General features: G+C 36.7%; 1 protein-coding gene and 1 pseudogene across 5 annotated transcripts; both read left to right on the top strand.

Moving 5' to 3' along the window:
• Positions 1-294: 294 nt before the first annotated feature.
• Positions 295-2184, top strand: LOC136282996 (uncharacterized; annotated as a pseudogene).
• A 1196-nt stretch (positions 2185-3380) lies between these two features.
• Positions 3381-14893, top strand: LOC131798597 (uncharacterized). 5 transcript variants are annotated; one of them, XM_059116282.2, is made up of 12 exons: positions 3381-3560; positions 3756-3860; positions 5012-5113; positions 7280-7529; positions 8915-9219; positions 9433-9527; positions 10044-10200; positions 11003-11066; positions 11219-11260; positions 12072-12289; positions 12744-12909; positions 13890-14893. In XM_059116282.2, exons 4-12 carry the CDS (start codon positions 7307-7309, stop codon positions 14072-14074), a joined length of 1455 nt encoding a protein of 484 aa, XP_058972265.2. In that variant the 5' UTR covers positions 3381-3560; positions 3756-3860; positions 5012-5113; positions 7280-7306; the 3' UTR covers positions 14075-14893. The 5 variants fall into 5 exon arrangements, with proteins under 5 accessions (XP_058972265.2, XP_058972262.2, XP_058972264.2 ...); XM_059116279.2 differs by having other exon boundaries at positions 11219-11272; XM_059116281.2 differs by lacking the exon at positions 3756-3860 and having other exon boundaries at positions 11219-11272.
• Positions 14894-15012: the final 119 nt, after the last annotated feature.

Below are 15012 nucleotides of genomic sequence, written 5' to 3'. Positions count from 1 at the left end.
AAATATTCAAAATTAGTTTCGCGATTTAATTCACTGTAATATGTTCCATTATCGTGGGAATTTGGGCAGGTTGCGTCACTCATTAGGAAATCACATAAATCAGTCAACACAAATTATCAAAATTTAACAAACTCGTGCGAAATAGGTACTCATTAACAGAGAACATTATGAGCTTCGATGTTTTAATTTTATTTTCTTCCAGGGATGAGGTTTACGCCTTTTATTCGTGCTTCTCCTCTCTTAATGGTTTCCTTAAAGTTGGGGAAACGAGAAGATCAAGCCTACAACGGAAAAATGTCTAAAGGCACACAACAAGCGATTGGTGTGTGCATTCATCTGCAAGCCATAGAAGGTAAGTAACAAGAGAGACAAAAAATTAACGAATAAATATATCAAGACTGAGGCTTTATTAGAAGCTCAACTAATCAGTGGAATAATCCAGTAAATTCTTCTGTCAAAGATAATGAAGGACGGTTTCTCTTTCCTTGGAAGACCGGGTTGTTTCGATGATAACTAAAATGGGACAAATATTTCCTTCGGAAAAGATAATTCTGAGTCACTCCCCTTTCCTCCTTTTTCCGTAATAATCGAAAACGCCAGTACTATCTGCGACGTTCCTCTAATTCCATGATAATTGAAGAATTAAACACGAGTTTAGCTGAGTTTAGCGCTGGTTTGGCCATTAAAAATATTTTGGCCTTCTCTATAATTGGTACTTAGTGTCGAGTAAGAGTCGCAGAACTGTTATGAAGGTAAAGTTTACGTAGCATAGGTGTTAACGCTAAAAATTGCATGTTGTATGCCATCCACTAAATTAGTACAGAAGTATTAAATATTTGCATATCGTTTACTGCTTTTCTTGCACTTTACTTTTCCCGCTTCTCTCAGGTGCATGTTACCAAACGCACGGTATGACAGAATTATTGTGAAGTTTCCGAAACGTTTGCTGTGTTTAAAGTGTAGCGTTTATTTGATGATAAGAAAAAATTAAGAATCAAAGTAATTAACAGCACTTGCTCCGAAAGAGACCGCAATTCCCTTTAATAATTGGATTGCCTCATTGGGAGCGTTGAAAGGGCCGACCAACTCATTGAAGTTACGCCATATGTTATGCTAAAGGAAAATAGATCCTGATTATCTCATCTTTGATTGTGCATTTTTTCGTGAAGTTATTGTTACAAGGAGACAATTTCTAGAATAGAGCACCTTTTGCTATTTATTTACGCCAAATGTACATTCATTTACGTCAACAGTTGAAACTGTACGGCAAATATACATTCATTTGCACTTCCATGAACTTCATTAACGCGAACAAACTTTCAATAACGCTATTTGCATGTGTGTTAACATTTAATAACAACGGATGAACAATTGCACCTTTGGACAATCAAACATAACAAATATACTTTCAATCTCGCGCAATGGTTGATCATTAACACTAATAGAAAATCAATTGCATAGCATGACGATCAATTGCGTATTAGAAACATACAATAATACAATTTGCATAGAGACGCACAATCAATTGCACCTTCATGCAATCGTTTATTCAAATGGTCAATCATCAACGCGAACTGACAAAATGTTCGAATAGATGATGAAATGAGGAATTGCCTGAATGACATTTTAAACGAAAATTGCCTGTTAACACTAGCACAGATAAATCAAGAATTGAGACAGCGTCTTCCAAGAAAACCAACATCCATGACCATACAGTAGCAAGAACACTTAAAAGTATGTTGTATCGTGTAAAACTGGCAAGGCCACTCCCAGTTGAACGAAACCGCCCTGATGTCCTGCAAAAAAGAGTCGACTATGCCAACAGGTTCATGCACCATGCTGTAGTGAATCATAGAATATTTGTAGACGAGCGTGGGTACAATATTTGGACGGCAAGAAGACACGGACGAGCAAGGATGATAGAGAGGGCACGTCGACAAGTATGTGGTCAGCGAGGGAGAAGTGTTACTGTAGCACTGGCAATTTCACCCACCAATGGACTAGTTTTTCACTCGGCACTTCTCGGTGGAATGAATGGACATTTAATGATTTTCTGTCACAGGCAAGGCTAAATGTCGACCCAAATGAATATGTGATTTCATTTATGACAGCGCACCAGCCCACAACAATCCTGCCATTGTGGTACAGATTTATGCAAACGTACCTTCTAAGATGTTTAAATAATGAAGAAATTGAAGGAAAATTACAAAACATGACATTACAGTACACTGTAATAGAACAATATGAAATTTCTTTTTCCCCAGTTGATTGTTATTACTACACACGTTTGTCAGTTCACGTTAATGATTGATCATTTTGAATAAACGATTGTATGAAGGTGTAATTGATTGTGCGTCCCTATGCAAATTGCATTATTGTACGTTTCTAAGACGCAATTGATTGTCATACTATGCAATTGATTTTCTATTGGTGTTAATAATCAACCATTGCGCAAGATTGAAAGTATAGTTGTTATGTTTGATTGTCCAAAGGTGCAATTGTTCATTGCAAAGGTGCAATTGTTCATCCGGTTCATGCCATTGAATGTTAATACAAATGCAAATGACGTTAAAGTTCGTTCGCGTTCATGAAGTTCATGGAAGTGCTAATGAACGTATATTTGCCGTATACTTTCAACTATTGACGTAAATAAATGTACATTTTGCGTAAATGAACAACAAAAGGTGTAGTTAAGTCGCCGATTTTGGCCAGATCGGAATAGATAAAATACTCATGATTTCAACTACCCATACGTTACTGCTTGACTATGGTCCCATGCCGAGAATGCGTACTTGCAACCTCAACCTAAAACTGCACTGAACATTTGAAAAGCGGAAAAATTGGTGATGTAAAATTCATAGGGGGAATTGTTTGTAGTCTCGCCGTAATTAGGGAGAATGGTAATATCCTAATATTGGCCCCTCCTTCAAGTAAAGTATTTTTTGTTGCGGTTCCAACAGATTGTACCCGAATTAAAAGAAAGCCTCTAGGAAGTTTTAAGCGCAGTTTCATATGTGTGATATTTTTCTCTTTCATTTCTATTTCAAAAAGCATGTTTTAAGCCGGGAAATGGAGAATGTTTGCGGCAAACATGTCATCTTGTGTGTTGGTGCGCGATTTTCGATGTTTCCGCGCTGCTCTTATTCTTACATGCGTCATCCCAACTATCTAAGGTTTTCTATTTCTAGTCTTTAAATAAAAAAATACGGTTTTGTATTTAGGCACGGAACAAAGCCAGTTTTGCATTACCAAACAAAAATCATTTACCTCTCATCGATGAATAATAATATATGTACTTGAGCTATGGAAGAGTGCCAGGTGAGTAATAATTATGCATACGTTGAGTGAGACATGAAGCGGTGACAAGAGCGAACAATGAATCAGCCAATATTTCCGACAATTCCGTTTCCGTTTCAAGGATTGGTTTTTTAACATCTAAATTGGGACCTATTGTAAGGTTTTGTCATTCATTTTTATCATTGATAATCACTGTGAGTTGAAGAACATAACTTTGAATTTGTAAGGGGATCCGCCGGGTTCTGTTTTTGAAGGAAACGAAGGTACGTTTTTCAATTTCTCCACAACAGAGATCGAAATTTGGTACTTTTTATTGTCGCTGCCAATAAAGAAAAGCGATTTCAATCTGCTTCCGATTTTAAGTTCACTCAGCCTCGGACTGTTAGTGAAAACATCAACATTTAGAGTGCTAGAATCTTTCCGGCGTTTTATTGAAGCTATAGTTTCCAACAACTTAGGGAAGCTGATGTAAGATATCATGAGATAAACACGCAAATTGCTGATCAGTCTGAATCTCGTGCACGGTAACAATATGATGAACTGAGGACGTGGAGGTTGTGCAGGTGAGTCGACCATGTTAAACATAACATATGTTCTGTTGCCTTCGATTGGTAAATCATAACAAGTACGCTTCGTAGATTTGCCTTTATAATTTTGATTTTTATTTGTTTTCGTTGATTTAGAAATAAACTGAGAAGGCATCTAATTTCTACTTTGAATAAATGATTGGAGCAAACAGGATATCAAATTTTTATTCTATTTGCTTGCTGCTACGCTAAAACGATAACAAATTTTAATTTCTGATCACGTATCTCCAAAAAATAAAACTGGCGCACGTTCTTTACGATTCCAAAATTTAAACAAAAAGGAGTTTTGCTTGGACGGACCGGTGAGTATTTCTGACAAAATGAATTAAAGGGTTCCTTTACCACACTAGTTATACTTGTAGGTAAAATGATTTGGGCCGAAGTTTATTGATAAACCATAAATCTCCAGGAAAATGCCACAATAACTAAGATCTCATTGTTTATAACACCGGCAAAAAACTTAAGAACCGAGGGTAAATTTCTCTTTCCCTGTGGTCTAAAGAGGCATGTTTTATAATTATTTGGCGGCTTATACTAAAAAATTAAATATTAGAGCTGTTTTACGCAGAGAACCTGAAAATGTCAACACGAGAGAGAACCTTTTTCATGCTGCTGTATTACAATTGCTTCATTTAGTTTCTTTGTAAGCACCTAAGGCACTTTGAAGTAATTGGCTTGTACAAAAATTGAACTGCGAAAGAAATTTCCGATTAATTCAAAAGAGGTGGTGCCTTAATTTATTACGCCATATTGATTTGCTTGTAGAGAATAACCAGTTCTTCCCCGTTTCTGTGTTAAGATTTTTGCTGGACACTACTTTCACGAGGACGGATTCGTGCAATTGTCTTTTAAAAACAATATATAAAACCATACTGCTCGATAAACATACCCGCGACTGGAAAAAATTGGTAATATTGCTCCGTATATTGTTTTGTAAGGATGAATGATTCCTGAAAGATCATAAAAACACATTTAAAATTATTTGATTACTGTCATTCTCAGCTATCCAATATCACTTAATTTTTTTTAAGAGGCTTAGGAATAAGGCCAGTCTGATGGGCGACAAAGAACAGACCTGCTAGCATATAAAACAGGCTTGATTTTTAATTGTTAGCTTGCCTTGACAGGTGCTGTCTGTCTTTGAACAGCTTGGGTTAAAGTCATTCCTGACCATCCGGCTGGAAGTCATCTTAGCGAGACAATCCGCTCGAAATAATTTAATAGTTGAGGTGAGTGTATCTGCTGATGCCTCCCTTCAATCTTATAGACTAAATATAGAATGCATCGAGATTAAAACCGTCCATTTGTAAATAGGTGTATTCTAGGTTGAGCTCAGTATCATTACTACAAGATAGTTGGGCTTAATCTCTGCAACTAAATAAAATCAAGTGCATAGGATCATCACGTCACTATCATTTTGCCCTGAGTTTTTATTTTCGGTATTTCACGGAAAGGGGGGGGGGGGTGAGGGGGGTGCTTATAAGAGAAGGGGGCTAGGGTAACCGGTCAAGTCGCCCGAAACCTTAGTCATGTTGCCCGAAATTTTAGTAATGTCACATAGATATTATGTGGAAAATGGCACTCGCTCGCTCGATTGGTCGATTCCTGTAAACTTTTTTTCGATTTTAGGCTTTTAAGTGCATTTGATAGTTTTTGGCGAGCAATAAACAAACGAAATGGCGACCTTTGTTGCTAAGAATAATGGTGGGGTGAAAAAGAAGCCAATGATGATCTTAAAATAGGTTTTTTTTTTCGTTTTAGTTTCAACAAGCGGCGCCAGCGACTAGCAGGCATGCAAGGATTCACACTGAAATAACAGAACAACATTCGTTTTTCATAAAATTGTAATTTACAATCCTTTAACTTGAAAACAATCCTAAGATTCATTGAAAATATCACTTACTGCGAAGCGCTCGGAGTTCACTGAGTGTTCAAAAGCTTTTTCTGTTATGGCGTGAGATTGAGGACAAAATCGATCATTACGTTTCGTATCGTGTGTTTTTTCCTGTGTGAAGCAACAAAAGATGCCGGCGACTGGCGAAATTACAAGTTAACACGAAAATCGAATAACACCTAAACAAACAGTTTTAGCTACCGATTTTCAGTGAATCTTGAAAGAAAATTTTTCTTTTAAGTTTCAAGACAATTTGAAGATTCAAAGTACATATTACGTACTAAAATGCGAAAGTTATACACCACAAAATTGATAAATAGGCCTGAAATGAAATTCTATCTTGTTCTCGATTATACGTTGCTTAGCACGTGACTAAAATGTACCTAGGCGGAGATCCAAAATGACGGTGGCAGTCTTGGCTTATTTATATCGCTCAAAACTCGTTCCCGTTTGTCTCATTTGATAAATTGGGAATCGTTGATGTTTTCATTAAGACAGTATTGCCTTGGTTTTCTAATATTTACAATGATAGACAGTAAATTTCACTTTTCACCCACATTTACTTCCAACCTTTTCTTTTGAACCAGAAACAAAAATGATATACGTTTAAAACGCATGACATCATCCACCTTGTCAAATGTAATGGCATGATCATTTCAATTGTAATGCCTTCTTATCCCAACGTTACTTTGTTTCTTTGCTGCGAACACTGAACTACTGCTCGTACTCCAGATATGATATCTAGATATTGTAAACGAATATAGAGGCGATCCTCGCAGTTATGAACACTACTGACTCTAGTTGTTGAAATTTTATCTTCAATTCCATTTCAATCGTGCATTCGATTTTCCTCTCGAACGAATGACAACTAGGTAGATTATCTATTTGGATCTATCACATCCTTAAACTTTTAAAGAATTTCCGCCATCGAACGTCAACTGATGCTATTAACTCATCCAGATGCAACGTTTCGTAGGAATAACAATACTTAAAGCGATTTGTCTTTCATCTCACGCGAGGTTTTTAACAATCTCTAAAACAACTGAAGAAGACTGAACAATTATTTACTTATAGGGTGAAAATTTCAAAAACTCTTATTAATCACTGTTCACTGTTCGTATTATCTACAGAAACGAAGAGTCAAATATAATATTTTGATTACTCGACTGAGCTTACATTATGTTTTCAACGAAGAAAGCTGAGTGAAAAGGAAAAAATGCTTCCAAAAAATGCAAATTTTATAAGCTGCAGGCTTAGGTTTTATTTTTACGTAATTTGTATGAGATACCACAACGACAGCAGCATTATCGATACATCATTTTACCGTGACAACAAAGATGTGTGGTGAGACCATGTTTGGTGTATTCAAAAGTGATTAAAAAGCTACGCTCTTACATTGCAACTTATCAATATTTTTCGCGATGAATTAGCCATCTCTCGGGTTCTCGTTCCACTTTCTCTTAAAACGAGACAGAAATTTAATATTTTCCTTTACTTGCAGTGTGGGACTTTCTGGTTCTAGGCTGTCATGCAGCTGAGTTTCATGGCTCGTTTTTCACGACGCTTTTCCAGTGTCTACAATTTACCAATCTTGACTTTGCTCGCCTCAGTTTTAATATTAAGAAGTGATGCTGGATCCATGGATTGTGCTCCATCGCTTTCTGTTTACCGGAACGAGATTCTTGCTCGACTTCCCTACGTGGAAACAAACGTTACAAACAACTCATACTCAGATGAAGGACTTTTGACAAGTAATGTACCTTGCTTTCTACTAATTTTTCTTCCTTTCATTTTTTCTGTTTTTTTTTTCTTTTGAACTAGTCGATTCAGTTCTGTTTGATTTTATACTAAATAAGCTTTCCCTTGATGATTTTTGTGGTTGTTTTCAATGTTATTCGGGATGTACTCTGACTTCAAACCGACAAATTGAAGTATCTTCAATGACTGAATATTTGCATTTTTTTCACTAAAACAACTGCTCTGTGGTAAGTCTTGCATGAGATGTTTTAAAGTCACGCTTATATTGCAAAGTGATCGCCTCCAATAAATGACTACCTTTTTAAAACATCCATTTTCCCTTAACCAACCACTTCCAGTCGACCAGTTTTCTTATGGACGCTAAATGATTCATTTAACTTCGTATGCAACTGTTATTCTTCGACGGGCTAGATTTGAGTTGAATAAATCTGAATGGCAGCGGAAATCATAACGGTCTCTTAGAATATTTCATGCTTAACTTTCTAGTGAAACGAAAGCGATGTATAGTGTTTTAAAATCAGCGATAAAACCTTGTGTGACCTCACAAAATGATAAGAAGTGTTCTTAAATTCGTTTACAGTGTATCTCAAATTCGGAAAATCGGTTTATTACTGATATGAGGTTATGTTTTTGACTCATTTTCTTTGGTTCATGTTTTCAATTAGGAAACGTGAGATAAGCCTAAAATTATGAGATACTCCAGTAAAATTTGCATGCAATGCATATTGAATTTTTAAATTTTAAAATCTTTTTTTTCAAGTTAAGTTTTGGAAGAAAGCTTTTACTGTGTCTATCAGGTTGAGCAAAAGGAAATTCATTTGTTTCCATTTCACATTACCAGAAAGACAACCCAAAAAACAGAGCGAGAGCAGTAACTGAATTAAGATATAAATATTCTCTAAATTTCAGAGGTAGAGAGAAAAATTAAGCAATCCAGAATAGTAACATTTCAATCAAGACGGGAAAAGAAAAGACAATCATTATAAGTATATAATCTCTTCAAAATAAATAGGTAAATCTGCATCTCAAGAGTCCACAATATCATTGGCATTAATGTTTCATTTTGTTTTTCAAACAAACGAAAGTTCTTGATAGGAGCAAGGATTAGAGCAATAAACCGCACTTTCCGTCACTTTACAGGCGTAAAATCCCCATGTGGTATGTCGAGAGACGAGGAAATATTTTAAGCCACGTGCTGAAGAAATCACAGTTTAAAACAGAATACATTTTAATGTGAAACCGACGAAAGGAAAGTCTGAAGATATTTTGCTCATATTTGTCTCAGGCCTAAGATTTTTTAAAGAAATAAACCGAAAAGAAAAATTCAATTACCTGTTAGATCAATTTACAAAGCTGTGTCACATTTCTTTGTCAACAGCCTTCCTTCACCTGATGCTGGCTGATTGCTGTCGACTCAGCATGAAATTGATTTACAACGCTTCATCTCACGACGATGCAGACCTGCATTTTCCGGTTATCGTTAACCTTGAGGCTGATCACCTAATGAGCAGCCGAAAAAACCTTGTTCCCTTGTTACCACAGACTGGAATCGCCTTCCTGGTTTTAGAAAGAAGCAGAAGCGATTACACGTGGAGAATTGTGAAGTCTCTCTTCGCTACTTGGCCAGTCTTAATCCTCATACTTGTCTTGTCACTGCTTGCAGGAATTGCTGCCTGGTCACTGGTAGGTCTTTTTCTATCCTTTGCGGTTATGAATCGAAATTTTGTATTTTGGGACGTGCAAATAAGAGAACAAATCATACATTACAAAAGCCATTGTTATGAATCAAAAAAAAAAAAAAAAAAAGAAGAAATTTTAAAAAAGGATAAAAAAAAAAAAAAACCATGAAAAATGCAATTTTTTTATCTTCCATTTTACTTTTTGTTTCCACACCAGGAGAAATGGAGGAACTCGGACAACTTTCCTCCCATGTTTACTAAGGGCGTCTGGGAAGGTTTCTGGTGGGCTTTTATTTCCATCACAACGGTGGGGTGCGTATATATCATTGAACATTATTGTGTAGATGATACTTCGTTTCCTTTGTTAGCTGAAGCTGGCAGATATTTGACATGATCCAAAGATAATAGTGATGAGGTTGAAGACAATAATGGATGGGTTGAGAAGATATAATGAAAAGATAATAGTGAAGAGGTTGATGATCTAGCATAGTAGAAATAGTAGTTGGCATGCCCATATGTTAGCTCATCGGATGACTCGAACTGTTTTTGTTGTGCTTGTTTTTATCAACTCCTTTGATCATATTTGTTTTTTAATTTTACAACAGCACATATGAACCACCAGTAATTATCCTGTCAAACCTCTCGAACGTACAAACTCATAACAATAGTATTCCTATTTTTTGTCAAGTCTACACAAATTACTGGATGACAGTTTCGAATCGTTCCTATTGCTGCAAAAGAAATTAGGATAATGAGTGAAGATCATTCACCTCACGCAAGCCTCTTGAATACACGTGCTTAAAACGATTTGATTTTTAACATTTCAAGCTATGGAGATCGCTACCCAAAGTCAGTTGGAGGTCGCCTGTTTGCAGTGCTGTGGATTTTAATAGGAATGTGTATCATATCTATCTTAACTGCAACATTGACTTCTTCCATGACAACTTTTTCCCTGGAGGCTAAAGTCAAATTACCCGGAACCAAGGTAAGAAAAGGGTGACATTGCAATTCTACACTTCCGGAAAAACGAGAGATAGTGGAAAGTTATATCAATTTTATTGCAAGCCGTTCATTACTGCGCCTCACGTAATCAATTCTGGAGACAAGGGAACCAGAAACTGATTATTAAACACGAATAACGTCGAAGACATGAACTAGATGCCTTCTGAGCCGTAGTTGTTCTGTTTCCTACGTGACGGCATGGCTGACATTCGTTCCATGTGGACACGGTGACTATATCGAGGGATTTCCACAGCCAACTATCTAATAAATTTATCATGACGTAATATGTCTGTGAGCCTAAAAGCGTAAGATGTGTGGGGAATCGGTTGAAACATGATGTCTTTCGAAAATAGTGAAATAAGGCTCAGAGTGTAAGTAATGCAAGGTTTAATCAAGTTAAGGGCTAAATGTGCAACGGAAAATGTCAACAGAAACGTTTAGCAACAAACGATGAGCGAAAAACATATTTCTTGAGTAATCTCGAGGGTTATCGAAGAGTATTTTAAGTTATTTTAATGTAATTCTAATCTGCTAATGGTCGCTTCAGATCTTTATAATGAACCAGATACGTACACAGCTAATTTGAAAAACTAATCCTAAACTGAAATTATTACTGCAGATATTTGAGGTTTATTCATACATTCATGTAAAGAACGCTCTCATTCGTCCTGATCGAGCGTGGTGACCACTGATGAAAATTCAAAGCAAAACATTAATTATTCTTGTATAGATATCAATAGTTCTTTAAAAATGAACATATTTGTATATTGTGGCTAACTGACCAGGTGGTAGTCCTTGTTGGTTCCATTGAAATGGTTACGGGAATTCAACATCAGGCCAGTCTCACACGTAAGTGCTTCATCGCTTTGAAACCTTTTCTTTTTTTGTAACGTTTGATAACAAGTCGAATGAGAAAAGGCAAGCTTTCAAACTGATAAAGGTGCAGTCTGTCTTTTTCTCTGGTTAATAAAAAATAACTATGTTTAATCTTGTTTTCTTAGGTGTGAAAACAGCTGCTGATATTCATGAACATTTGGAGAGTGGTAAATATGAAGGTGATTTGCAGCCTGCCACTGTTCTCAGATCGATCCTTTAGTGATAAGGGAGCAGTGTGGTCGGGTAGCTAAGGCACCGGACTTGTTAGCCCTCCACCCTGCTATGCACTGGATTTGTTCTCGGTTGCCCTGAGTTCAACTCCTTGGCCGCACTTTGCAATCAGCCAACTGGTCTGCCTCCTGCCAGTTGGGATTTTTAAACACCTGTTGTTTATTTACAATTTGTTTTATTGACCCTAAGCCTCTTTCGTGGAGTGGTCAATAAATGTTATTATTATTATAACTATTATTATTATTATTATTATTATTTTTATTAATAGTTTTCAACATTATGGCTTAATACTTCTTGATATGGTATTATCAAAGAAGGACTTTATACGTGAAAAGGCACTCGATTTATAGCGTGTCACGAGCTTGGAACAATGGAAAAAGGCTGAGCATCTGTTGGTGGTCAATAAAATATATTTTTCAAGGAGAACTAAAATAGTTTCCTTCTAGTTTTCTGCACCTTTTTTGATGGATCAATGCAGCCCTGTTGAAATTTGTTGCTTATTTTTCAGCTTCTATATTTGATGGATCAGTGCCACCATATATTTCATATGTCAAAGAATTTATTAACTACGTTCAGGCTGCGAAGGGATTCGAACCCGCTGCAACTGAAAATAATTCAGAAAAACATACCACTCCTCGCAGTTTCTTGCAGCCCACCTGCGAGTATCATTTCTTTACTTATACATTGCCCGCAGGTCAAAATACCATTAATTTCATTTGATAATAATAATGAATTATTCTGTGACAGGGGCTCTGATGGATGCTTATCTCTTAGCACATTTCAAAAGAAATCATCCATCAAGGACTCGTAAATTTAAAGCTCAAGAAGTTTTTCAGCAGAAGTATTTGGAATACGGCGTTCGCGTTAAAGATCCAAAGTTGGCCGAGTGTCTTCGCGAAAAGAGGTTCACCCAAGAAGCAGAATGGTATGAACACGCAGAAATACTTCTGCAGCAATCTCTGTTGGTAAGTATTGTTCTCTGAACTTATATGTATTTATACCCATTTATCATTAATTTTTTCAATCAAATTTTGGTAGCAAAACATGTGCGCCGACTTTTCCGTAGTTTCCGTTTATGGCGACTGAACTGGTTTCTGTACCATATGCCATGCTATAAGTTTGTGGTTTAGCAGCTTCATGGCCTGCGCAGTGAAGTTGAATTTTTCACCTTAAGTTCATTTATAGATTTATTTTGTAAGCAAAACTATTTTCTAGACAGACTGGGGTGTTGCGTGGATGGGCAAGTAAGACATTGTGCTCATCATTGCTAAAAAATTGATTAAATTAGATAAATCCCCCGAGGTTTCTAATCCATCTCTATCTCTCCACCTTAACAAATCTTTAGTTAATAATAATAATTATTGTGCAAAATTTGTCCTAAATCGTACCCTTTACAATGTTAACTTCTTTACTCCTAAGGATGAATTTGAAAACAGGGACGGAAACAAAGTCAACTTATTCGACCCTGATGGTGTCCTCTATTTTCCGTTTCTCTTTACATGCTTGGGAGTGGCTGCCCTGTTATTGTTGACCGGTGGAGCTTGGGACTTGTGTCGTAAAATCAATCACCGAATGAAGAAAAAAGGTTCGACTCTTTTCAATAAGTGCAGAATGTCTAAACAAGCGTCATACAAATCATAATATATGATATATTATTCTGGTCGTGTGCAGTAATCTTTTTCATTGAATGCGATTATATGAAATTAATATGTGTGAACCGCGGGTTAAGAAATGAATATGGAAGCGATCCGCTTAAGCAGTGGCGAAATTAAGGCCTAAAAAAAAATTCAAGCCCGTACGGAATTTGATTCCATGACTTTTGCGATACCGGTGCAGTGCTCGACCAGTATTAGTGCGAAGATCGCTTTCATATTCATTCTTAAACCGCAGTTCACATATTTTATTTTAATACATTCACAGTCACTGATTCGTCACTTCACGGCTTTATAACGAACCAAAACAGTGACCAGCTCCTAGTTGGCTTGTTAGCTTAGTTAGTAGAGCACTGCACCGGTATCGTAGGGGGGGTCGTGGGTTCAAATCCCGTGCAGGCCTGAATTTTTCAGGCCTTATTTTCACTTCTACTTATTATAAATAGAGTTCATTACTGCGAAGATCGCTTTCACTTTCAATCTTTTTAATTATACCAGTCTTTGGGATCATTCATTTTACTCGTAGAATTTTCGGACCTTCTTCATACAATATGAATTTCAATTTTTTTAAACCATCCCGTACCTTCCCTATCGCAATCTCCTTGTGTCTCTGAGACTTAGGATCCAAATAAATGCCTTCCATTAGAGCTTCTTAGATGTAACCTGCCGAAAAACGCGGATAGGAAATTTCACGTAATAAGGTATTTCTTTAACCTGTACATATATTCAAGTATGTCACTGTAAGGTTTAACCCTATTGATCGTCCGTGCTCCATTTTAGGCTTGACTAAATCTAACATTTTTGTATTTCTCTTTTTTTTTTAAAGGATTTTTAAACTTCTCTTAAGTCTTCAAGTTATTGAAGCAGTTGTTGTTTGCCGATCTGAGCTAACAATAATTATTACCTCCCACAGGGAGAAAAGGCGATTTTTCTATTACGTTGGCTAGAGCTAGTCTGATCACGGACTGCATAAACCAAGACAAGATGAACGATCTTGAGAGGAAGATTGAGGATCTAAATGAAACTTTCAAAAGTATAAAGGGTGGAGCAATCTTCGTATCTCCTCGTTATAACATGGAAACGACTGAAATAGTCTGAAGTTTGACAACAAACCTTCGAGAGCAGAGCCTGGTTCGATTGGACAAGTATGGACGATAACAATAGAAAATGAAACTGACTGGCTCGTAAAAATACGATAAAGTGAAGTCAAGGCTTTGAGTGCAATCATATTCATGACAGTAGTATCACATGATATGAAGAAGAATGGAAAAATATATCCTCTCTTGCATATTAACTAATCCTCAGACACAGGTAACTGATTTATCTATCTGTGATATCAAGTTTATCCAATGCCCGTGACATTATTTGACGTTCCTGCTAAGGAGCGTGCCAAATTTTTGTGTGAGATGCCCATAAAGGTTCACAAGCGATGATGTTCAACTACCATGCAGTTCCTCACTAGAAGTAGACCCTATTACATTATGATGTGAGATTTCCATCGCGTGGCAGTTGAGGAGTGCGGAGCCTGAATCAGCCATTACGCATAGCGGCGAGAGCACATAATCCTTTTCTACTAGCATTTATGTACTGGTCGTTCAAAACTTAAAAGCGGGACAGACTGGTGTTTTTCTTTCATTTAGTTTTCTAGCCGCGCGCACTGTTGGGTTACTCCCCCCTTTTCACTGTATATCACGGAATAGATAGCGAGTAGCGTAATCAATAAGATTTCAGTATTTGTGATAGAACGCCGATAGCTTTATGTTAAAAGTACAAGAAGTAAAAGAAACCATTATTACGCAAAACTGAGTGAGAGCAACACAGCATGCTATGACTCTTATGGTGTTACGAGTAAATACTACGAAAACAGCCAGTAACGTAGACGTACTAATATTTAATAACTTATATATTAAAGAAATAAAAAAGATCCATCATTCTCCCTGACAAGGCTAATTTTTTGCCCGTCCATTGCTTTGTTGCTTTGTTTGTTTGCTTACTCGCTTGACTTGTGACGTACCGAGGCCCGCTATCATTTCCAT

Source organism: Pocillopora verrucosa, chromosome 8, assembly GCF_036669915.1.
Source record: "Pocillopora verrucosa isolate sample1 chromosome 8, ASM3666991v2, whole genome shotgun sequence".
NCBI classification, from domain to species: Eukaryota; Metazoa; Cnidaria; class Anthozoa; order Scleractinia; family Pocilloporidae; genus Pocillopora; species Pocillopora verrucosa.
The sequence above is the reverse complement of the archived record's forward strand: the minus strand, read 5'-3'. Positions and strand labels throughout refer to the sequence as shown.

Coding starts and splice junctions, on each gene's coding strand:
- LOC131798597 (XM_059116281.2), top strand. CDS start 7,307: ATGCAGCTGAGTTTCATGGCTCGTTTTTCACGACGCTTTTCCAGTGTC. Junction 9,220..9,432: donor GAATTGCTGCCTGGTCACTG/GTAGGTCTTTTT, acceptor TTTCCACACCAG/GAGAAATGGAGGAACTCGGA. Junction 10,201..11,002: donor TCAAATTACCCGGAACCAAG/GTAAGAAAAGGG, acceptor CTAACTGACCAG/GTGGTAGTCCTTGTTGGTTC.